This window comes from Somniosus microcephalus, chromosome 1 (assembly GCF_052327205.1).
Source record: "Somniosus microcephalus isolate GS21.2 chromosome 1, FLI_Smic_1.0, whole genome shotgun sequence".
In the NCBI taxonomy this organism is placed as follows: Eukaryota; Metazoa; Chordata; class Chondrichthyes; order Squaliformes; family Somniosidae; genus Somniosus; species Somniosus microcephalus.
The window spans coordinates 78,426,160-78,451,787 of record NC_140987.1 but is presented as its reverse complement, the minus strand read 5'-3'; the positions used below and the strand labels follow the sequence as shown (position 1 = coordinate 78,451,787).

The window sequence follows — 25,628 nt, the reverse complement described above, 5'->3', positions numbered from 1 at the left end:
TAGTAAAAATTCTGAGGAGGAGGAATTCCTGGAATGTTTTCGGGACGGTTATCTGGACCAATATGTCGAGGAGCCGACTCGAGATCAGGCCATTTTAGACTGGGTATTGTGCAATGAGAAGGGACTTATCAGCAATCTTCTTGTACGAGGCCCCTTGGGTCAGAGCGATCATAATATGATCGAGCTCTCAGTCGAGATGGAGAGTGAGGAAATTGAATCAGAGACTAAGGTCCAGAACTTAAATAAAGGGAATTACGAGGGTATGAGACGGGAATTGGGTAAGATTGATTGGGTGGTGTTTCTGGGGGGATTGACAGTGGAGAGACAATGGCAAGCATTCAAAGATAGAATGGAAGAATTCCAGAACATGTTTATACCGGTTTGGCATAAAAATAAACCTAAAAAGGTGACTCAACCGTGGATAACGAGGGAAATTAGGGACAGCATAAAATCAAAAAAAAGGGCATATCAACTGGCAAAAAAAAGCACCAGACCGGAAGATTGGGGGCAGTACAAGATACAGCAAAAGAGGACAAAGGGATTAATCAGGAAGGGGAAAATAGAATACGAAAGTAAACTTGCAGCAAACATAAAGACAGACTGCAAAAGCTTTTATCGGTATATCAGGAGGAAAAGACTGGTAAAATCCCAAGTCGGTCCCTTGCAGTCCGATTCGGGAGAATATATAATGGAGAATAAGGAAATGGCAGACCAATTAAACTCATACTTTGGTTCTGTATTCACAAAGGAGGACACAAATAACCTCCCAGGAATATCGGCAAACATAGGGACTAATGAGAGGGAGGAGCTGACAGAAATTAATATCTCTAGGGATATGGTGTTGGGTAAGTTGAGGGGACTGAAGGCCGACAAATCCCCGGGGCCTGATAAACTACATCCTAGGGTACTTAAGGAGGTGGCCCTGGAGATAGCAGATGCTCTAAGGATCATCTTCCGGAACTCCATTGACTCGGGAACAGTACCCGTGGATTGGAGGGTAGCTAATGTTACCCCAATATTTAAAAAGGGGGGTAGAGAGAAAGCAGGGAATTATAGACCAGTAAGCCTTACGTCGGTTGTGGGCAAAATGCTAGAGTCCATTATTAAGGATAAAATAGCGGAGCACTTGACAAATGGGGAAAGGATCGGACAGAGTCAACATGGATTTACAAAGGGTAAATCGTGTTTGACTAATCTGCTGGAATTTTTTGAGGAAGTAACTGGTAAAATAGATGGGGGAGAGCCAGTGGATGTGGTGTACCTTGACTTCCAGAAAGCCTTCGATAAGGTTCCACACAAAAGATTATCATGCAAAATTAAGGCTCATGGGATTGGGGGCAAAGTATTAACGTGGATAGAGAACTGGCTGGCGGATAGAAAACAGAGAGTTGGAATAAACGGCTCGTTTTCGGAGTGGCAGGCAGTGACCAGCGGGGTGCCGCAAGGATCTGTCCTGGGACCCCAGCTGTTCACAATATATATAAATGATCTGGATCAGGGAATTGGATGCAATATTTCCAAATTCGCTGACGACACTAAACTAGGAGGAGGGGTGGGCTCTGATGAGGATGTCAGGAGGCTACAGTGCGATTTGGACAGGTTGGGGGAATGGGCGGATACGTGGCAGATGCACTATAATGTGGATAAATGCGAGGTTATCCACTTTGGGGGTAAAAACAGGAGGGTAGATTATTATCTAAATGGCAATAGATTGGGAGATGGGGAAGTGCAGAGGGACCTGGGTGTTCTTGTGCACCAGTCACTGAAGGAGAGCATGCAGGTGCAACAGGCGATCAAGAAGGCAAATGGTATGTTGGCCTTCATATCAAGGGGGTTCGAGTATAGGAATAGGGATACCTTACTACAGCTGTACAAGGTGCTGGTGAGACCGCATCTGGAGTATTGTGTACAGTTTTGGTCGCCCCATCTGCGGAAGGATGTTCTTGCCATGGAAAGAGTGCAACGGCGATTCACCAGGCTGATACCTGGAATGGCGGGAATGACCTACGAAGAGAGATTAAATAGTTTGGGCTTGTACTCACTGGAGTTTAGAAGATTGAGAGGGGATCTCATCGAAACATATAAAATTATGGCAGGCCTGGACAGGCTGAATTCAGAGAGAATGTTTCCAATGGCCGGGGAGCACAGAACCAGGGGCCACAGTCTAAAAATAGCGGGCAAATCATTTAAAACAGAGATGAGGAAGAATTTCTTCACTCAAAGAGTGGTGAGCCTGTGGAATTCCCTGCCACAGAGGGCTGTGAAGGCTAATTCAATAAATATTTTCAAGAGAGAATTGGATATATTTCTGAAGGCTAAGGGGATTAAGGGTTACGGAGAAAAGGCGGGGACGGGGTATTGAACTGGTAAGATCAGCTATGATCTCAGACGAAGATCAGCCATGATCTCATTGAATGGCGGAGCAGGCTCGAAGGGCCGAATGGCCTACTCCTGTTCCTATCTCTATGTTTCTATGTTTCTATTCTTCTAAACTCCAGCGAGTACAAGCCCAATCGACCCAATCTCTCCTCATACGTCATTCCTGCCATCCCAGGTATCAGCCTGGTGAATCTTTGCTGAACTCCTTCCATGACAAGAACATCCTTCCTCAGATAAGGCGACCAAAACTGCACACAATACTCAAGATGTGGTCTCACCAAGGCCCTGTACAACTGCAGCAAGACATCCTTGTTCCTGTACTCGAACCCTCTCGCTACGAAGGCCAACATACCATTTGCCTTCTTAACCGCCTGCTGCACCTGCATGCTTACCTTCAGTGACTGGTGCACAAGGACACCCAGGTCTCATTGCACTTCCCCTTCTCCCAATCTGTTGCCATTCAGATAATAATCTGCCTTCCTGTTTTTGCCACCAAAGTGGATAATCTCATATTTCTTCTGATGGGGGAGTGCAGAACAAGGGGGTATAACCTCAAAATTAGATTTAGGCCGTTTAAGGGAGATGTCAGGCAACACTTTTTCACACAAAGGTTATTAGAAATCTGGAACTCTCTCCCACAAAAAGCTGTTGAGGCTAGGTCATTTGAACATTTCAAAACTGAGATTGATAGATACATCAACAACAACAACAACTTGTATTTATATAGCACCTTTAACATAGTAAAATGTCCCAAGGTGCTTCACAGGAGTATTATAAGACAAAACATTTGACACTGAGCCACATAAGGAGAAATTGGGGCACGTGACCAAAAGCTTGGTCAAAGAGGTATGTTTTAATGAGCGTCTTAAAGGAGGAAAGAGAGGTAGAGAGGCAGAGAGATTTAGGAAGGGAATTCCAGAGCTTAGGGCCTAGGCACCAGAAGGCATGGCCACCAATGGTTGAGCAATTATAATCAGGGATGCTCAAGAGGGCAGAATTAGAGGAGCGCAGATATCTCTGGGGGTTGTGGGGCTGAAGGAGATTACAGAGATAGGGAGGGGCGAGGCCATGGAGGGATTTGAAAACAAGGATGAGAATTTTGAAATTGAGGCATTGCTTAACCGGGAGCCAATGTAGGTCAGCGAGCACAGGGGTGAGGGGTGAACGAGATTTGGTGCGAGTTAGGACACGGACAGCCGAGTTTTGGATCACCTCAAGTTTACGTAGGGTAGAATGTGAGAGGCCAGCCAGGAGTGCGTTGGAATAGTCAAGCCTAGAGGTAACAAAGGCATGGATGAGGGTTTCAGCAGTGGATGAGCTGAGGCAAGGGCAGAGACGGGCGATGCAACGGAGGTGGAAAAAGGTGGTCTTAGTTATGCTGCGGATATATGGTCAGATGCTCATTTTAGGGTTAAATATGGCACCAAGGTTGCGAACAGTGTGGTTCAGCCTCAGACAGTTGCCAGGGAGAGGGATGGAGTCGGTGGCTAGGGAACAGAGTTTGTGGCGGGGACCGAAGACAATGGCTTCATTCTTCCCAATATTTAGTTGGAGGAAATTTCTGCTCATCCAGTCCTGGATGTCGGACTAGCAGTCTGACAATTTAGAGACAGTGGAGGGGTCGAGAGAGGTGGTGGTAAGGTGGAGCTGGGCATCGTCAGCATACATGTGGAAACTAACGCTGTGTTTTTGGATGATGTCGCTGAGGGGCAGCATGTAGATGAGAATTGGAGGGGGCCAAGGATTGACCCTTGGGGGACAGCAGAGGTAATGGTGCGGGAGCAGGAGGAGAAGCCGTTGCAGGTGATTCTCTGGCTACGACTGGATAGATAAGAATGGAACCAGGCGAGGGCAGTCCCGCCCAGCTGGACAACAGTGGAGAGTTGTTGGAGGAGGATGGTGTGGTCAACCATGTCAAAGGCTGCAGACAAGTCAAGAAGGACGAGGAGGGATAGTTTACCTTTGTCACAATCACAAAGGATGCCATTTATGACTTTGATGAGAGCCGTTTCGTTACTGTGGCAAGGGCGGAAACCTGATTGGATGGATTCAAACATGGAATTGCGGAAAAGATGGGCACAGATTTGGGAGGCGACAAAACGTTCAAGGACTTTGGAGAGGAAAGGGAGGTTGGAGATGGGGTGGTAGTTTGCAAAGACGGAGGGATCAAGGGTTGGATTTTGAGGAGGGGGTGATGATGGCAGATTTGAGGGAAAGGAGGAGGGACATTACGTATGGAGAGAGAACCGTTAACAATGACAGCCAACATGGGAGCTAGAAAAGGAAGTTGGGCGGTCAGCAGTTTGGTGGGAATAGGGTCGAGGGAGCAGGAAGTGGGTCTCATGGACAAGATGAGCACGGAGAGGTCATAAGGGGAGATCGGAGAGAAACTGGAGAAAGATGAGAGTTCAGGGCTAGGGCAGGGGGGAACCTTAGAGGAAGTTTGGCCCAGTGGGCTAGGGGAAGGAAGGGAAGTGGCAGAGGCAGCTGAACGGATGGTCTCAATCTTAGAGACAAAAACGTCCATGAGCTCCTCACATTTGTTATCGGAGGTGAGCGTGGAGAAGACAGGGGAGAGGGGATTAAGAAGACAGTTAGCAGTGAAGAATAGAAGCTGGGGTTTATCTTTGCATTCCAGAATGGTTCTGGAATAGTGAGCAATTTTGGCAGACGAGAGCAGGACCCGATAATGCTTTATGTGGTCCAGCCAGATCTGGCGGTGAATGGCTAAACCAGTTGTCCGCCATATCCGTTCGAGTCTGCGTCCCTTGGACTTAAGGGAGCAAAGGTGAGGGGTGTACCAGGGGGAATGGTCAGGGTGAGAGAGGGTAATTGTTTTAATAAGGGACTAGGGCATCAAAGGTGGTGATGAGGGTGTGGCTGAGCAGATCGGTAGCTGCAGAAATGTCGTGGTGAATGGAGGGCCAAAGGCTGGACAGTTGGGATTTCATAAGTGCAGTTGTAAGAGAGTTTCATCTGGGGCGGACACAGAAGGAAGTAGGGTTGGCAGTGGGGGGGGGGGGTGGAAGGGGAATGTGGTGGAGAGCGATTAGAGGAAGTGGTGAGAAATGGCCTTATCTGCGATTGACATGATGGGAGTAGCGAGACCACGAGAGATGGCAAGGTCGAGGGGGTGGCTGTGAATATGGGTTGGGGAGTTTACATGGAGGGAGAGATGGAGGGAGGATAGAAGGCTAGTGAACTCAGAGGAGAGAGAGCATGATGAATTGAGATGGAGGTTGAAATCACCGAGGATGAGAAGTCGTTCAGTGCAGAGGCTGAGGGAGGAAAGCAGTGAAGATATCTCGGTAATAACATTTTTATGGTACTTGGGTGGACGGTAAAGAACGAGAATTTGAAATGAGAGGTGAGCTGGCTGGAATAAGGTGAGATGCTCAAAGGAGGAGAAAGTGCTGAAGGAGTAGGGGGACAGACCAAGGTGTTATTTGGTGATGAGAGTCACACCGCCACCACGGCTGTCCGAGCAGGGCAAGTGTTGGAAGGTATAGCCAGGTGGGGGAGACTTCATTTAAGATTTTTGTTACGCAAGTGTATTAAGGGATTTCTGGCGTAGAAATTGGAGGGTTTAGTGCTGACCATTAGGCCCGTTTTGCTGAAAAAACTAGCGGCCGCCTCACTTCTGCCTGCTTCTGGCGGGTCTCGTGGCAGTCGCCATTTTCAGCAGTTCGGCAGCGCTGCTGTTGTCTGTGATCACAGCAAGTATTTTAATTAGCAGGAGCATGATGTCAATCAGCGTGCAACGCCGAATTGACGCACGCTGATCCATTTTGGAGCTTGCCACTCCTCTTATCGCCCTCTCCAATGCACGCCCGTGTGTGCAGCTGTTGACAGTGCAGAGAGGCGGGAGAAAGCGGTAATGAGCTATAACACGTAAACACCTGCTGCGATAACTGGTAACTATGGAGAGCTCAGACTATGTAATTGGTGTAAAAACTGCTTCCAATGAGATGCATCAAATCTCCCCCCTGGTCAGTCAAACATTACAGGAGGTAAATACTTTTTAAATAAATTATACTGTGCTACAGTTGTTAGAATCTCAGGAAAAAAATCAAAGCTGCATTTCCTTAAATGTTATACATTGGGTTTTCTAGTTTAGGAACTGATAAAATAACATGGAAAGTTTGGACGTCTGTTTTTAAAAGGCTTAACACCATACTTTCACCAAGAGTTCTTCAAAAGTCTGCTGTTGTTAAAAATTTAATTGCACTCTCTTCTGCACGATTTACACCAGTATACTCCTGACCAAGAGATTTGTGTTCCCCTTTTAAAAAAAATGTATTTCAATTGATTTCTCATGCAACGGTTTAACGCCATCTATGCCACAGTCTTTATGTGGTGTTTCAAGTCACAGTCGCTCCAGATCTGAGCCTGTGCTTTAAGATCCACTCGCCAGGGAGTGGATCCCCTGTGTGATATGCAGGCTAGTGCACTGTCACTGCTAGCTGCAAGACGGTGCATCCCAAGCCCCCTCCAGCACCATGGTGGAGCACAATCCGCCACACAGCAAACATCTGTGTGAATGATCTGTGGACCTCTGGCAGCCAGCAAAGGTGAGAGCACCAGTCGGTCTGGCACCCATTTGTGGACTCCATACAAGACCTAGACAAATGTCCACAAAAGTAAAAGGGGAGCCGTGGACAAACAAATGCTTTGTGATGTGCCACACGTACAATGCTCCAACCCTACAAGGGCCATCAGTGGACTTGATACCTCCTGACCTAGCAAAACCCAGGAGTCGTCACCGGATGATCTGAAAAGAGCACACTGCACAAGAGATTCTCCGCTCTGCTGATGTAAATCAGCAGGCAGCACCAAAATACCAGTGCTGCCTGGGCTCTTTCTGCAGGTGGCCATTAGTCTTGGCCCGCAGTGTCACCAGCCCTTTTCCGGCCTAATCGAATTTCTAGGCCATAGAACCACAGCTGGTAAATGACCAGATTTAGGAACAGCTTCTTTCCCAGGGCTGTCATCCTACTGAACTCCACAAATAAACTCTAAAGCCTGCACATCTACCAATGCACTTTATTATGTTTATTATGTTAATGTATTACAAGCCAAATGAATGTTGAATGTTTAAATGTCTTAATCTAAATGTACACTCTCGGGAGCCACAAGCCTACATTTCGTTGTACTGCACTTGTGCACTAACAATGACAATAAAGTTGATTATTATTATTATTATCTAAATGCATGGTGGACTAGGCTTGAGGGGCTGAATGGCCTACTCCTGTTCCTATGTTCCTAGGCATACAAAGCTCTGCGCTACCAAAGCTGAAGATGGAAAATTTATGCCCAAATGTCATAGGGTGGCCTATGGTCTTAGAAGGCTCCTGGGGGCCTCTAGGTGTCAGTGGTCATTTCCCATGCAAAGCTGGATGTGATGCCTCATCATTTACTAAGTGATTCAGCTCTGGCAATTACTGCATGGGTGGAAGGGGCTATCCTGCACCTTGTCCAAATCCTCACTACTGGGCCTTTTTTGATGGATCAATAAGGTTGGCATTGGGTTGCCCCAGGGTCACCAAACAAGAATCACAAGTGCCCCTTTTGGGGTACACTAATATAGGATGGTCCAATTAAACTAAAAATGCCAAAAATAAGCATCAAGTCCCACCAAAAACAAAGGGAACCTTCCCAACTGAATCAAAATGTTATTATCAATGTCTACAAGACACCCTATACCCTACGGTGCCCACCAGTCGCGGAAAGCATCGAGCGTACCAGTGGATACCTTATGCTCCCTGTCCAGGGCCACAGAAGAGGCAGGCAGCCAGAGCGACCCCACCCCACGGGCTCCGCTAGTCCTGGACCTACAACCCTTCCCACTGGGACCCTACTGCTAACCGACCATCCTGGCTGTGTTGAGCCTTTACCCCCCTTCCCTCCTGCTTCATCTCAGATAACGGTTGTGAGGAATAGAGGGGAGACTCCCCGCAATTTTTCCCGTAATGTTTTCTCTTTGTCTCCGCCTGAGTCCATTGATTAAATCTGCCCGAGCGCCTCGGGCTTCGGACCCACGTGTGTCGCGGGCTCCGGACCAAATAAGGCAGGAGGCGGGGCGGCGATGCTAATCAGGCGGGGCCGCTATAAAAGGGGCGAGGCGGCGGCTGCCGCTATTGTTCGTGGTGTCAGCGCCTGAGGAACGCCCGAGTAACTGAGGGAAGGAAGCGAGCGTGGGTAGGTAAGGCGGGGCCGGAGCCCCTTGCATTGTATCGGCCGGCCGGCCGGGGCTGCCCGGGCCGAGGGAGCGAACTGTTCCATTTATACTTTGTTACACCGCCAGCGGCAACAGGCTGGGGGGAGGGAGCCTGGGAGCCTGCCTGCCTTTGTCTGGGAATTCCTTCATCGTCTGGAGAGCCCGCTCCCCTTTAATAGGGAGATGGCGGAGAGGGGGCTTAATGCCGATTGGGGGGGAGGGATGGTTGATGGGTGGGGTGGGGATTGATAGGGGAGGGGGGGAGGGATGACTGATTGATTTGAGGGGGGGGGGATGGCTGATTGATTGGGGTGGGGATTGATAAGGGAAGGGATGGCTGATTGATGGGGAGGGGTGGTGGATTGATGCTGGGGGGAAGGGGATCTTGCTGTGTCCTGTGATCCCAGTCCATCTGCCTGGCTGGGTAGAAGTTGGAATGACATGTGGTTTCTCTGTGTGGTATTCCCCCTCCCCTCATGCTGAAAATGAGCAGACTGGGGTTAAATCTTTTTTTTTGGTTAATAGATTCACTGAACTGAAATGGCAGACAAACCAAACTTAGCAGAGGTTACCTCCTTCGACAGGACCAAACTGAAGAAGATTGACCCTGAGGTGAAGAACACTCTCCCCACAAAAGAAAGTAAGGAGCCTCTGGATTGTATTCACCTCCTGGTCCCCTTGCTCCCTCTAAATTGGTCCAAGTCCTGCTGATCTGAGTTTAATTTCTCTTTTTTTTCCCCAGCTATTGATCAGGAGAAGAAGGCAGACACCAGCTAGTTTCATGGCCACTCCTGTCCAGAATCGCACTCCATCCATGGCTGGAAGAATCTCTCTTGGGGCTCAAGAAGAAAAAAAATCCTTGATCTATATGGTGAATGAACTGAACTACTGAAGGAGGTGAAGCATTGCCAATGGGGACCCAGGGGCTGCTGGTCCCCTGCTGAGGTTTCTGACTGTGGCCTTTGTGAGTTCTCCAGTGCTGTAAAGGAAATTTATAATGAATAATAAAAATTCAATTTGTGCAGAATGTTGTCTCGCCTTTGCTTTGAACAAGGTCCCAGATAACTACATTTAAATTCACTAAGGAGCAGGTGAGAATAGAACTGAACACCAATTGCAACTCAGCCCAAGTCTTAAAGCTTGTGTTTTGTGTTAATGAATTAAAGTGACTTAAAAAAAAAATTGAACCTCTATCGGGGACACATCTGAATTATCAGGGTGGTTGAGGCAGATTCAATCGTGGCTTTCAAAAGGGAATTGGATAAGTACCTGAAGGAGAAAAATTTGCAGGGCTCTGGGGAAAGGGTGGGGGAGTGGGACTAGCAGGACAGTCTGCATGGCCTCCTGTACTGTAGCCATTCTGATTCTAATGGCCCCTTAAATTGCAGGAGGTGAGTTCCCAAGTGCTCCTTCTGCCTGCAATGACTGTCCTGTCCCCATCCCAGGGCTGTTAATCTCCTTGCAGACAGTGGCACCGCCTTGGCCGATGACAGTTGACAGGCCGAGCCCAGGTGCACGGTCAATCTCTTCCATCTAATCTGAAGCTCTTGACATTCACATTTTTCTTGAATCACAAGTGGTGCACTGAAGTGGCTTGTTTCCCGTCTCCCTGCTTGTAAATTTTTGTTTGTGATCAGTCCCTTCTAAACAATTGGTAAAATTGGCTGATTAGAATCCACTTTCATTTTAAGCAGGTGAGGGAGTGGCCCATATCTACCCACAAACCACATCACTGCTTTGAAAGGTTCTTCAATGGGCTGAGGGATTGGCTTTACATGAGCTTGAATTTGCGGAATCAATTTTTGCTACTCAGCCAGTGCAATGGGCCTAAATGATGGTGTGGAAGGCATCTAGTTATTTTGAAGAATTACAATAGAAATCAAGTTTGGTCAACGTTTGACTCCATTCTCTGCTGTTAAATGGGAGCTGTGTACTTCAAACTCCTACTTGCAGGGAAAATAAGTGCTGCACTGTGAGGAGCTATTCTTTTAGACTGCTCAGGCACTGTTCTCCAAAAAAAAAAAAAAACACCCTTGACCATCTATCCTCTCCATCTACTAATCCATCTGATTTCTCTAATGTCCTTGTTGCTTCCCCAACTCCATACCCATCACTCCTGAAACTGTTTCTTTGAATCTTGTCTGTCTAGCTTCTGCCCTGCTCACAGCACAAAGACTGCCAAAGCCAGATTTAGAAATGATCATCTCTGGCTGACTGATGCATTATCCCTCCCTTACTTTCTGCAGCATTTGATATGGTGGACTTGCTATAATGTCCTCTGTGGAACTGCTCTTTTGTGGTTCTGCTCCTCTCACTGTAGCTACCAAAGATCTATCTTCCCACCCTCCAGTCATCTCTGGTCCCCAGAGGATCTTGACCAGAAGGCTATTCAGCCCCTTGAGCCTGTTCTGCCATTCAATGAGATCATGGCTGATCTGTATCCTAACTCCATTTACCCACCGTAGCTCCATATCCCTTAATGTCACTCATATTTAAAATTAATTGAGCTAACTTCTGCTCTTTGTGGGAGTTTCATGCTTCTACCATGTGTTGTGTGATGTGTTTATTACCTTCTGAATGACCTGGCTCTGATTTTAAGGTTCTGTCCCCTTGACCTAGACTCTCCCACCAGCAGAAAAACATTATCTAACCCTACCAATTCTTTCCAAAATCCTAAAAACCTCAATCCAATCATCCCTTAATCATCTACATTCCAGGGAATACAAGCCTAGTTCATGTAATTTCTCCTCACTCCTTCCAAGGCAACTATATTCCAAGATGCGGTACACAGTAATGCAGATGTGGTCTAACCAGGGCTTTGTAGAGCTGTAGCAAAACTTCCCTTTTATATTCTAGCCCTCTAGTTATAAAGACAACATTCTAGTAGCCTTTGATTAATTTCTGTACCTGATCACTTGGTCTTTATCACCATTACAAAAAACAAACTAAATGTTCATGATTTGTGGGGTACTACTGAGCACAAAATGGCTGCCACATTTACCCACACAGAACAATTAAATATACTTGAAATGATTGGAGATCTTTGAGTGTCATAATAAAGTACCTTTTTATTCCTCGTGTATTTCAGTGGCAAGAAGTCAAGCAAGATCTCCCCTTTTATCTATGGAAAAGTGTGATGGGGCCAAAAGACTATCTTAACTTTTCCAATTTAGTCATGTTAGATTTAATCCAAAAGTTAAATTTATACGGTTGTTGCCTTTGTGGAAGACTTGCGAATGATGTCAGGCCTCTTGAGGTTTATGACTTTTTTCATTCAAGTGCAATCCTCTTAATATTAATAGCTAAGCTACTTGAGAAGCAAAGTAGTCTGTGTCCCTGTACAGTATATGAGTGGAAGATTATGGTTTAGTTACATCAGAGAATAAGTGAAATGTCACGTTCAGCACTGGCAACTTCATGTTACCAAGTACTTTGTCAGTACCAAACAGCTGTGGATGGAGCATCAGTAAAAGTCACACAGAAATACCATTAATATTGTGCACGATTTATAATTAATTCATCTCCCCCTATACAGTATGCTTTTGAGCACAGGCACTTACTGGCAGGCTGATGGAGGAATGCGAATTAGGAAGATGTTTTTAATACATATTTCATGCTGGGGTTCAGTTCCATGAGGCTGGAAACCCTCAGGCCATCCTTCATACACGAGGGTTCAGAGACTATTTGAGTGTTATGACCAAAACCTGGGACTTTCCCAGTTATAAGATACAGTCTTTTCTCCTGGTGGCCTAACAGTTATGTTAACTTCCCAATCCAGAGGCATGGGGCTGTGGGCTACCTCATTATTTTAATATTGGTTAGACATAAGTAAAGGCAGGACATAACTCCCCAGTTCAGCTCAGTAATGATTGCAAACTAGAATAATATTCAATAATATATATTTTTTCTCTCCCACATGGCAGCTGTCTCTCTGCCAGAACATTTCACACCTAATCTAGAGCCGTCTTTTGTCTCCACCAGTCCTATCACCATCTCATCTCATTTTGAATACCTCTTAATGTCTCTTCACTTCTTTTGTTCTGTCCCAGCCCTGCCTTTCGATCTACTTCATTTCCTTTCCAGTTTTGAAAAAGGGTTAGACCCGAAATGCCGACTCTATTTTCTCTCCACGGATGTTGCCTGGCCTGCTGAGTTTTTCCAGCATTTTCTGTTGTTATTTCGGATTTCCAGCATCTGCAGTATTTTGCTATCGTAATAATATTCAAGCTGTCCTGATTCTCTAGCGAGCTGCATCCTGTTCACCCTGCTCACTCTGTTCCTGACTCACTCTGTTCCCAGCTCTCCCTGTTCCCGGCTCTCCCTGTTCCCAGCTCACTCTGTTCCCAGCTCACTCTGTTCCCAGCTCATTCTGTTACCAGCTCATTCTGTTCCCAGCTCACTCTGTTCCCAGCGCACCCTGTTCCCAGCTCACTCTGTTCCCAGCTCACTCTGTTGCCAGCTCACCCTGTACTCAGCGCACCCTGTTCCCAGCTCACTCTGTTCCCAGCTCACTCTGTTCCCAGCTCACTCTGTTGCCAGCTCACTCTGTTGCCAGCTCACACTGTTGCCAGCTCACTCTGTTGCCAGCTCACCCTGTTCCCAGCTCACTCTGTTCCCAGCTCACTCTGTTCCCAGCTCACTCTGTTGCCAGCTCACTCTGTTGCCAGCTCACCCTGTTCCCAGCTCACACTGTTGCCAGCTCATTCTGTTGCCAGCTCATTCTGTTGCCAGCTCACTGTTGTTACCTCTCCAGCTTTCCCAGGTAAGAAAGGAGTTCTTCCAATGTTTGGCCAAAATTCCTACCTCAACCAACGCCATCGCAGATAAACAGATTAACTGCTCATTGTACGATCTTGCTCTGTGCACCTTGGCTTCTGGGTTTGCCAGATGACAGTGGTCGAACTACAGGTAACATTCGCGCCACGCAAGTACCAGGCAATGACCATCTCCAACAAGCGAGAGTCTAACCACCGCCCCTTGACATGTAGCGGCATTACCATTGCCGAATCCCCCACCATCAACATCCTGGGGGTCACCATTGACCAGAAACTGAACTGGGCCAGCCACATAAATACTGTGGCTACAAGAGCAGGTCAGAGGCTGGGTATTCAGTGGCGAGTGTCTCACCTCCTGACTCCCCAAAGCCTTTCCACTGTCTACATGGCACAAGTAAGGAGTGTGATGGAATACTCTCCACTTGCCTGGAAGAGTGCAGTTCCAACAACACTTAAGAAGCTCGACACTATCCAGGACAAAGCAGCCTACTTGATTGGCACCCCATCCACTACCTTAAACATTCACTCCCTCCACCACCAGTGTACTGTGGCTGCAGTGTGTACCATCCACTAGATGGCTACTTCGGCAGCACCTCCCAAACCCGCGACCTCTTCCACTAGAAGGACAAGGGCAGCAGGCGCATGGGAACACCACTACCTCCAAGTTCCCTTCCAAGTCACACACCATCCTGACTTGGAAGTATGTCGCCGTTCCTTCATTGTCGATGGGTCAAAATCCTGGAACTCCCTAACAGCACTGCAGGAGTACCTTCAGCACTCGGCCTGCAGCGGTTCAAGAAGGCGGCTCACCACCACCTTCTCAAGGGCAATTAGGGATGGGCAATAAATGCTGGGCTTGCCAGAGACGCCCACATCCATGAAGGAATAAAAAAAAAATCAGTTGCTTGTGAAGTGCTTTGGGATTATCCAAGGATGTGATAAGGCACTTATATAAATGCCAGTTCATTTTTAACAGTAGAAGATGAAAAAATAATCGCAGGTTGAGAACAGCTCCATGACTCACAATCTATAAACTCTGCGAATAAAGTATTACATCAGAACGAACCAATCAGGTGTGTGGTTGCCTGACCTAAGCCAACACTCTCAATGAGCAAAGATTCCTGGAACAAGCTCTCTGCATCAGGAAAGTGCTCCATTCCCATGCAACCCTCCTTACTTACTCTGTTTCAGAAAATGAAAACACCCTCTCATGATTTCTTCCCATGAGTCAAAACCTGGGCAAGCAGGCACTCCTGATGTGGAATTAGTGCCTCCAAGTGCTCGTACAAAAGTAGAGCAAGATAGGGCTCACCAATCAGAATAATCTGAGATTCATGAACTGAAAGATCTAGTGTAGAACAGGTAGAAAAAGACCAAAACTGTAACAAAGAGGCACTTCAGCTCTCACCCACAAAACCATTTTAGAACCTTGAATCGGTGTGCAATATCCGAATCTGCCACATTTCTCTGTAAAGAGGTTTTGCCTCTTCTCAGGGTGGGAGCTGAGGTGCATCTTTGTTCACTTAATCTCCCCCAGTCTTTTTAATTGTTGGTGAATGATAGAGCAACACAACTTCAGACATCATTTTAAGTTTAAATTATTTAGCAAACTTATTTTTATAAAAGATGAATATAGAAAATCATAGAATGGTTACAGCACAGAAGGAGGCCATTTGGCCTGTTGAGCCCATGCCGGTTCTCTGCAAGAGCACTTCAGCTAGTCCCACTCCCCCGCCCTTTCCCCGTAGCCCTACAAATTTTTTCCCCTCGGGTACTTATCCAATTCCATTTTGAAAGCCACGATTGAGTCTGCCTCCACCACCCTTTCAGGCAGTGCATTCCAAATCCTAACCACTCGCTGCGTAAAAAAGTTTCCCCTCATGTCGCCTTTGGTTCTTTTGCCAATCACCTTAAATCGGTGTCCTCTGGTTCTTGACCCTACCACCAAAGCTTCCCTCTATCTACTCTGTCTAGACCCCTCATGATTTTGAATACCTCTACCAAATCTCCTCTCAACCTCCTCTGCTCTAAGGAGAACAACCCCAGCTTCTCTAGTCTATCCACGTAACTGAAGTCCCTCATCCCTGGAATCATTCTTGTAAATCTTTTCTGCACCCTCTCTAAGGCCTTCACATATTTCCTAAAGTGCGGTGCCCAGAATTGGACACAATACTCCAGTTGATGCCGAACCAGTGTTTTATAAAGGTTCATCATAACTTCCTTGCTTTTGTACTCTATGCCTCTATCCCGTATGCTTTTTTAACCGCTTTCTCAACCTGCCCTGCCACCTTGAACGATTTGTGCACATATACCCCCCAGGTCTCTCTGTTCATGCACCCCCTTTAGGATTGTACCCTTTAGTTTATATTGCCTCTTCTCGCCCTTCCTACCAAAATGTATCACTTCGCACTTTTCTGCGTTAAATTTCATCTGCCACATGTCCGCCCATTCCACCAGCCTGTCTATGTCTTCTTGATGTCTATCACTATCCTCTTCACTGTTCACTATACCTCCAAGTTTTATGTCATCTGCAAATTTGAAATTGCGCCCTGTACTCCCAAGTCCAAGTCATTAATATATATCAAGAAAAGCAGTGGTCCTAGTACCGACCCCTGGGGAACACCACTGTATACCTTCCTCCAGTCCAAATAACAACCGTTCCCCACTACTCTCTGTTTCCTGTCACTTAGCCAATTTTGTATCCATGCTGCCACTGTCCCTTTTATTCCATGGGCTTCACTTTTGCTGGTAAGCCTATTATGTGGCTCTTTATCAAACGCCTTTTGGAAGTCCATATACACCACGTCAACTGCATTGCCCTCATCAACCCTGATTATCATTTCCAAAAGCTTCCCCACTACCGAGGTTAAGCAGCGGCAGCAGCGAGAGGATAAAGAGCGGCCCAAGAGTGGACCTGAATTAAAGCAGCGGCAGCAGCAAGAGGATAAAGAGTGGTCCGAGAGTGGACCTGAATTAAAGCAGCGGCAGCAGCGAGAGGATAAAGAGTGGCCTGGGAGTGGACCTGAATTAAACCAGCGGCAGCGGCAAGAGGATAAAGAGCGGCCTGAGAGTGGACCTGAATTAAAGCAGCGGCAGCAACGAGAGGATAAAGAGTGGCCCGAGAGCGGACCTGAATTAAAGCAGCGGCAGTGGCGAGAGGATAAAGAGCGGCCGGAGAGCGGACCTGAATTAAAGCAGCGGCAGCGGCGAGAGGATAAAGAGCGACCCGAGAGTGGACCTGAATTAAAGCAACGGCAGCGGCGAGAGGATAAAGAGCGACCCGAGAGTGGACCTGAATTAAAGCAGCGGCAGCGGCGAGAGGATAAAGAGCGTTCTGAGAGCAGCTCGAGGCTCCGATTCAAAAACATCAAAGAGTGACGTCACAGGAGAGCAGGTAGGTGATTGGTTGGTGAGAATTAGAGCTCTTTTTTGCTCTCTAAGTTAGGGAAGGTGGTTAAATTAAGAGCTGAGAAACTGTAACTTGCTAGTACTTATTAGATTAATAACTTAAACTAAATTAAATAATCAAACAATAAACCTAAAATATCGATTGAATAAAATCTCTAACTAATTAATTAATAAATAAAGCAAGGTTAGAGATGGCAGGGCAGATGGTGTGTCGTAACTGCAGCATGTGGGAGTTTGTGGAGAGCATCATGATCCCGAGCAACCACATCTGCAGTAAGTGTCTGCAACTCAAGGAACTTCGGCTCAGAATTGCTGAGTTAGAGTACGAGCTTCAGACATTGCGATGAATCAGGGAGGGGGAGAGCTATCCGGACACTTTGCTCCAAGAGGCAGTCACATCCTTTAGGTTAAGTAGTACTTTAGAGTTCGTCAGTGGTCAGGGTCAGGAGAGTGTGACTGTGAGTCAGGAAGGTATGGGGACCCAGGATGTAGTGATGGAGGAGTCTCAGCCCTGGACCTTGTCCAACAGGTATGAGGTACTTTCTACCTGTATGGATGAGGAAAAGGACTGGGAGGATGGGCAAACTGACCACGGCACTGTGGTACAGGGGGCCATCCAAGTGGGAGGAGAAGGAATGAATGTGGTAGTAGTAGGGGACAGTTTATTAAGGGGGATAGATACTGTTCTCTGCAGCCGCGAAATAGAGTCCCGAAGGCTGTGTTGCCTGCCCAGTGCCAGGGTTAAGGATATCTCCTCGCGGCTGGAGAAGAACTTCGAGTGGGGGGGGGAGAATCCAGTTGTCGTGGTCCATGTAGGAACCAATGACATAGGTAGAACTAAGTTGAGGTTCTGCTGAGGGAGTTTGAGGAGAGAAGTTCTAAATTAATAAGCAGAACCACAAGGGTAATAATCTCTGGATTACTCCCTGAGCCATGTGCAAATTGGCATAGGGTCAAGCAGATCAGAGAGTTAAATGCGTGGCTCAAAGAGTGCTGTGGGGAAAAGGGGTTTTAATTCATGGGGCACTGGCACCAGTACTGGGGAAAGAGGGAGCCGTTCCGTCGGGACGGGCGCCACCTAAACCGGGCTGGGACCAGCGTCCTGGTGAATTGAATAACTAGGGCTGTAGTTAGGGCTTTAAACTAAAAAAGGGGAAGGGGAGAGAAGTCAGGTGAGGGGAAATTTAGAAATCTAAAGAGAAAGGTCAAAGCAATAGAGCAGTGTAGCGATTTGGGTACAAAATAAGCAGAGTGTGACAGGAAGGGACAGAAAGTTTAATGGTAGCAGTGCAGCAGAGAATAAGGTCAAAGCAGGGAATAATGGTAAAAAAATTAAATTAAAGGCTCTTTATCTGAATGCATGAAGCATTCGTAACAAGATAGATAAACTAGTAGCACAAATAGAGATAAATGGGTTTGATCTAATAGCCATTACAGAGACATGGTTGCAAGGTGGCCAAGGTTGGGAACTAAATGTTTCAGGGTACTTGACGTTTCGAAAAGACAGGCAGAATGGAAAAGGAGGGGGAGTAGCCCTGATAATAAAGGATGACATAAGGACAGTAGCGAGAAAGGATCTCGGCTCGAAAGATCAGGAAGTAGAATCAGTATGGGTGGAGATAAGGGATAACAAAAGGCAGAAAACACTGCTATGAGTAGTATATAGGCCCCCTAACAGTAGCTATACCATTGGACAGAATATTAATCAAGAAATAGGAGCTTGCAACAAAGGTAATGCAATAATCTTGTGGGACTTCAATCTTCATATAGACTGGATAAATCAAATTGGCAAAGGTAGCCTGGAGGACAAGTTCATGAAATGGATTCGGGACAGTTTCCTAGAATAATAGGTCATGGAACCAACCAGGGAACAGGCTATTTTAGATCTTGTATTGAATAATGAGACAGGGTTAATTAGCAATCTCATAGTAAAGGATCCTCTGGGGCAGAGTGATCATAATATGATAGAATTTCACTTTAATTTTGAGAGTGACTTGCCTAAGTCCAAAACTAGAGTCTTAAACTTAAATAAAGTCAATTACATAGGTATGAGGGGCGAGTTTGAGAAACAAAAACTCCACAGGAAAAGTGATCCAATTGTGGCTAACTAAAGAAGTTAAGGATAGCATTAGATTGAAAGAAGAAGCTTATAATGTTGCAAAGAATAATAGTAAGCCTGAGGATTGGGAAAGTTTCAGAAACCAGCAAAGGTTAGTTGACCAAAAAATTGATAAAAAGGGAAAAAATAGAATATGAGAGAAAACTAGCAAGAAATATAAAAGCAGATTGTAAGAGTTTCTACAAGTATGTAAAAAGGAAAAGAGTAGCAAAAGTAAACGTTGGTCTCTTAGAGGCTGAGACAGGAGAAATTATTATGGGGAATAAGGAAATGGCAGAAACGTTAAACAAATATTTTCTATCTGTCTTCACAGCAGAAGACACAAAAAGCATACCAAAAATCATGGGGAACCAAAGGTCTAATGAGGGTGAGGAACTTAATGTAATTAATATAAGTAGAGAAAAAGAACTAAGTAGAGAAACTAATGGGACTAAAAGCCGACAAATCCCCTGGACCTGACGGCCTACATCCTAGGGTTCTAAAAGAGGTGGCTGAAGAGATAGTGGATGCATTGGTTTTGATCTTCCAAAATTCCCTAGACTCTGGAATGGTCCCGGCGGATTGGAAGGTCGCAAATGTAACACCGCTATTCAAGAAAGGAGGGAGAGAAAAAACAGGGAACTACAGGCCAGTTAGCCTGACATGAGTCATTGGGAAAATGCTAGAATCCATTGTTAAGGAAGTGGTATCAAGTCACTTAGAAAATCATAACATGATTAGGCAGAGTCAACATGGTTTTATGAAAGGGAATTCGTGTTTGACAAATTTATTAGAGTTTTTTGAAGATGTAACTAGCAGGGTAGATAAAGGGGAACCAGTGGATGTAGTATATTTGGATTTCCAAAAGACATTCAATAAGGAGCCACATAAAAGATTATTACACAAGATTAGGGCTCATGGGGTTGGGGGTAATATAGTAGCATGGATAGGTACTTTGCAGCCTTCCGGACTCAATATCGAGTTCAACAATTTCAGATCATAACCTCGGCCCCTATTACATTTTTACTTATAATCTTTTTTCCACCCCTTTGTTTTGGGTTTTCCCTTCCCCCCCTTTTCTTTTTCTCTCTCTCCCACACGGCAGCTGTCTCCCATCCTGCCAGTACACTTCACACCTAATCTGAGCCGTCTTTTGTCTCCACTGTCCTATTACCATCTCGTCTGGTTTTGAATACCTCTTAATGTCTCTTTACTTCTTTTGTTCTATCGCAGCCCTGCCTTCGATCTATTTCATTTCCTTTCCAGTTCTGAAAAAGGGTTCACCCGAAACGTCGACTCTAATTTCTCTCCACGGATGTTGCCTGGCCTGCTGAGTTTTCCCAGCATTTTCTGTTGTTATTTAGCATGGATAGAGGACTGGTTAACGGACAGGAAACAGAGAGTAGGGATAAATGGATCTTTTTCAGGTTGGCAGGCTGTAACTAGCGGGGTGCCGCAAGGATCAATGTTGGGGGCTGTGGTAAACCACTGTTTGTATTCCTGTTTGTCCTGTTTGTATTCCACTGTGTACATGCCTGGACATGCCTCGGCTGACTCCTCCCACAGGTCCTAGTATAAAGGTGACTGCTCCCCAGCCCTTGGTATCCTGGACCGGTCGACCACTCGAGGCAGACCTCCATTCTGTTGTTAATAAAAGCCTTTAGTTACTCTTCTAACTCTCAGTCTTTTATGAGTAATTGATAGCGCATCAGGGGCCTCAGCTATTTACAATCTATATTAATGACCTAGATGAAGGGACCACGTGTAATGTATCCAAATTTGCTGATGATACAAAACTAGGTGGGACGGTAAGCTGTGAGGAGAACATAAAGAGTTTGCAAAGGGATATAGATAGACTAAGTGAGTGGGCATTAAGGTGACAGAAGGAAGAAAATGTAGGGAAATGTGAGGTTATTCACTTTGGTAGGAAGAATAGAAAAACAGAATATTTTTTAAATGGTGAGAAACTTTCAAATATTGGTGTTCAGAGAGATTTGGGTGTCCTCGTGCAAGAAACACAGAAAGCTAGCATGCAGGTACAGCAAGCAATAAGGAAGGCAAATGGCATGTTGGCCTTTATTGCAAGAAGGTTGGAGTATAAGAGTAAGGAAGTCTTGCTACAATAGTACAGGGCCTTGGTGAGACCACACCTGGAGTACTGTGCACAATTTCGGTCTCCTTATCTAAGGAAGGATATACTTGCCTTGGAGGCAGTGCAACGAAGGTTCACTAGATTGATTTCTGGGATGAGAGGGCTGTCCTATGATGAGAGATTGTGTAGATGGGCCTATACTCTCTGGAGTTTAGAAGAATGAGAGGTGATCTCATTGAAACATACAAGATTCTGAACGGGATTGACAGGGTAGATGCTGAGAGGTTGTTTCCCCTGGCTGGAGTGTCTAGAACTAGGGAGCATAGTCTCAGGATAAGGGGTAGGCCATTTAAGACTGAGATGAGGAGGAATTTCTTCACTCAGAGGGTTGGAATCTGGAACTGTACCCATGGATTGGAGGGTAGCTAATGTTACCCCACTATTCAAAAAGGGTGGTAGAGAGAAAGCGGGGAATTACAGACCGGTAAGCCTGACATCCGTAGTGGGGAAAATGCTAGAGTCCATTATAAAGGATGTAATAGCTGAGCACTTGGAAAACAGTGACAGGATCGGACAAAGTCAACATGGATTTACAAAAGGTAAATCGTGCTTGACTAATCTACTGGAATTTTTTGAGGATGTAACTGGGAAAATAGATAAGGGAGAACCAGTAGATGTGGTGTATTTGGACTTTCAAAAGGCTTTCGATAAGGTCCCGCATAAGAGATTAGTGTGTAAAGTTAAGACACATGGGATTGGGGGCAAGGTATTGACTTGGTTAGAGAACTTGGTCGGAGAGTCCAGAACCAGGGGTCATAGTCTAAGGATAAGGGGTAAGCAATTTAGGACAGAGATGAGGAAGAATTTCTTCACCCAGAGAGTGGTGAACCTGTGGAATTCTCTACCACAGAAGGCGGTTGAGGCCAAATCTTTAAATATATTCAAGAAGGAGTTAGATATATTTCTTAGAGCTAAAGGTATCAAGGGATATGGGGAGAAGGCAGGTACGGGGTACTGAGTTTGGATGATCAGCCATGATCTCATCGAATGGTGGAGCAGGCTCGAGGGGCCGAATGGCCTACTCCTGCTCCTGTCTTCTATGTTTCTATGTTTGTGAATCTTTGGAATTCTCTGCTCCAGAGGGCTGTGAATACTGAGTCTTTGAGTATATTCAAGGCTGAGATAGATAGATTTTTGGACTCTAGGGGAATCAAGGGATATGGAGATCGGGCGGGAAAGTGGAGTTGAGGTCGATGATCAGCCATGATCTTATTGAATGGCAGAGCAGACTCGAGGGACCGTATGGCCTACTCCTGCTCTTACTTCTTATGTTCTTGTGTTCTAAACTGACTGGCCAGTAGTTGCTGGGTTTATCCCTAGACCCTTTTGTGAACAAGGGTGTAACATTTGCAATTCTCCAGTCCTGTGGCACCACCCCTGTATCTAAGGAGGATTGGAAGATTATGGCCAGTAACTCCACCAGTTCCTCCTTAACCTCCCTCAGTATCCTAGGATACATCACATCCGGTCCTTGTGACTTATCAACTTTAAGTTCAGACAGCCTTTCTAGTACCTCCTCTTTATCAATTTTTATCTCAACTAGTAACTCCACTACCTCCTCTTTCACTATGACTTTGGCAGCATCTTCTTCCTTGGTGCCTCAGCCATGCCCTCTGCCTCCATGCTTTTTGCTCCCTAATCGGCCCCACCCCTCCTCTTACTACCCGTTTATTATTTACTAGCTGGGGGTGCCCGGCTTTGCCAGGGCTGTTTTGGGCCGGGCGGTTTAAATCGAGTGCGAGGCTTTGGGGCCTCTCTGTGTCCCTCTGTGAATCTGCTGCCAGGCAACATTTTAAATCGAGTACCAGGCTTTCAGGCCCTGTCTGTCTGTCCCTCTGTGAATCTGCTGCCGGGCAACATTTTAAATCGAGTCCCAGGCTTTAGGGCCCTGTCTGTCTGTCCCTCTGTGAATCTGCTGCCGGGCAACATTTCTACCTTTTAATACCTTGAAAGATGAAAGTGAAAGTACTTATAAAAGGTTTTTGGTAAATCTTATGTTATTTTTAAAAGAGAAACTAACTTTTTCAAAGCTGGATGATCAAAGGGCTTTCAGGCCCTGTCTCTCTCTCCCTGTGTGAATCTGCTGCCGGGCAACATTTCTACCTTTTAATACCTTGAAAGATGAAAGTGAAAGTACTTATAAAACGTTTTTGGTAAATCTTATGTTATTTTTAAAAGAGATACTAACTTTTTCAAAGCTGGATGATCAAAGTAGTTTGAGCTGGAAGCTGAAGTCATGGCAGTGAAACAATGGCTGCCACATCCCTGAGATGAAAACAATTAGTCCCGCCCACACACACACACACACCGATTGGCCAACCATCAGGTGACCGTACTGTAGGATTGGTCAATCGTGACGGCACAGGATTGGTCGAACCTTGACGTCAGTCAATCAATGCTAAGTAGCAGATAATGAGTTTAATTTTGAAGGTTTTTTGCATAAGGTGCGAACAATTTTTGTCTGACCGAAAAGTAAATACGCTTACGAGCGTCCCGGAAGCGGAAGCTTTCTTCGGAGGTAACGCGCGCGTAGGTACGCTGTATAACTTTTGAGCGCATAGCCGGACAGACACACACCCGAGGACAGACAGAAGGACAGATAGATAGACAGACAGACAGATCGATTCCTTTATATATATAGACTAGCTGGGGGGAGCCCGGCTTTGCCAGGGCTGTTTTGGGCCGGGCGGTTTAAATCGAGTGCCAGGCTTTGGGGCCTCTCTGTGTCCCTCTGTGAATCTGGTGCTGGGCAACATTTTAAATCGAGTCCCAGGCTTTTGGGCCCTGTCTGTGTCCCTCTGTCAATCTGCTGCCAGGCTTTGGGGTCTCTCTGTGTCCCTCTGTGAATCTGCTGCTGGGCAACATTTTAAATCGAGTGCGAGGCTTTGGGGCCTCTCTGTGTCCCTCTGTGAATCTGCTGCCGGGCAACATTTCTGCCTTTTAATACCTTGAAAGATGAAAGTGAAAGTACTTATAAAACGTTTTTGGTAAATCTTATGTTATTTTTAAAAGAGATACTAACTTTTTCAAAGCTGGATGATCAAAGTAGTTTGAGCTGGAAGCTGAAGTCATGGCAGTGAAACAATGGCAGCCAGATCCCTGAGATGAAAACGATTAGTCCCGCCCATACACACACACACCGATTGGCCAACCATCAGGGGACCGTACTGTAGGATTGGTCAATCGTGACGGCACAGGATTGGTCGAACCTTGACGTCAGTCAATCAATGCTAAGTAGCAGATAATGGCCTAGAAATTCAGTCGCGTTTGCGCCCACTTATTGGCTATAAAGTGGTTTGCGCCGGAGGTTTTTTAGCGCCCGAAATTGAGTTGGTCCCTAACATCGGCGTTAGCCGGTAGCGCTGCGCCGGCACCGATGACATCATCGGTGTGCGCAGCACCCCGGTTCCAATGGTAATCCGTCCCGATGGCCAAATTCAGTTGCGGCCGCCTCGCCCGTCGCGGCCGCAAACAGCGTTTGCAAAACGGTGCCTTACAGCTCTGAGAGGCCGGTGCATAAAGGCGGAGGGGCGGCCGGCCGCTTTCCCAGCGGCCGCCTGGCCGCACCTCCCTCCCTGGACTCCTGCACCACCCCCCCGCGGCATTGGTGTGTGACTCCCGCGAGCCCGGCACTTCTCCGTGGTGCCGGGCTCATTTGACGGGGGAATCCAGCGGCGATCTCACGGCTGCAGGCAGCTCCTCCTTAAGAGAAGGAGGAGGCCTGCAGTACCCCAGCCTGCCGCACCGCATCGGCTGCCGCAGCGGCAGCTGGGCGCCAGAAACTGACATTCTTCGCCCCAAACGAGGCGGCCAAACCCTCCAATAGCGCCCGCCTCCGTCTTGGGACGGCGCTACTGAATTTCAGGCGGGCGCTAGGGGAATCCGGCCCAGCGCGAAATTTCGGGCACTAAAGACCTGGCGCGGCGATACCGAATTTTTAGCCCAATGAGTTTAATTTTGAAGGTTTTTTGCATAAGGCGCGAACAATTTTCGTCCGACTGAAAAGTAAATATGCTTACGACCGTCCCGGAAGCGTAAGCTTTCTTCGGAGGTAACGCGCGCGTAGGTACGCTCTATAACTTTCGAGCGCATAGCCGGACAGACGCACACCCGAGGACAGAAGGACAGACAGATCGATTCCTTTATATATATAGATGCCTATAGAAGACTTTTGAACACCCTTTTATGTTAGCTGCCAATCTATTCTCATACTCTCTCTTTGCCCCTCTTGTTTTCTTTTTCATTTCCCCTCTGAACTTTCTATATTCAGCCTGATTCTCACTTGTATTCTCAACCTGACATCGGTCACATGCGCCCTTTTTCTGCTTCATCTTACTCTCCATCTCTTTCATCAGCCAGGGAGCTCTGGCTTTAGTTGCCCTACCTTTTCCCCTCGTGGGAATGTACCTCGACTGTACCTGAACCATCTCCTCTTTAAGGCACCCCATTGTTCGATTACAGTTTTGCCTGCCAATCTTTGATCCAATTTACCCGGGCCAGATCCGTTCTCAACCCACTGAAATTTGCCTTTCTCCAATTAAGTATTTTTACTCTTGATCGCTCCCTGTCCTTTTCCATAGCTAATCTAAACCTTATGAT

The 25,628-nt window shown here is 46.5% G+C and overlaps 1 protein-coding gene across 2 annotated transcripts; it reads left to right on the top strand.

Annotated features, from left to right (window-relative positions):
* The first annotated feature begins 8,469 nt into the window (after positions 1-8,469).
* LOC147124179 (thymosin beta-10-like) lies at positions 8,470-9,623 on the top strand. Of its 2 annotated transcripts, none has more exons than XM_085983494.1 (3): positions 8,470-8,577; positions 9,122-9,236; positions 9,339-9,623. In XM_085983494.1, the coding sequence occupies exons 2-3, from the start codon at positions 9,137-9,139 to the stop codon at positions 9,371-9,373; spliced, it is 135 nt and encodes a 44-aa protein (XP_085839620.1). In that variant the 5' UTR covers positions 8,470-8,577; positions 9,122-9,136; the 3' UTR covers positions 9,374-9,623. The 2 variants fall into 2 exon arrangements, with proteins under 2 accessions (XP_085839620.1, XP_085839630.1); XM_085983504.1 differs by having other exon boundaries at positions 8,476-8,581.
* The last annotated feature ends 16,005 nt before the right edge of the window (positions 9,624-25,628 follow it).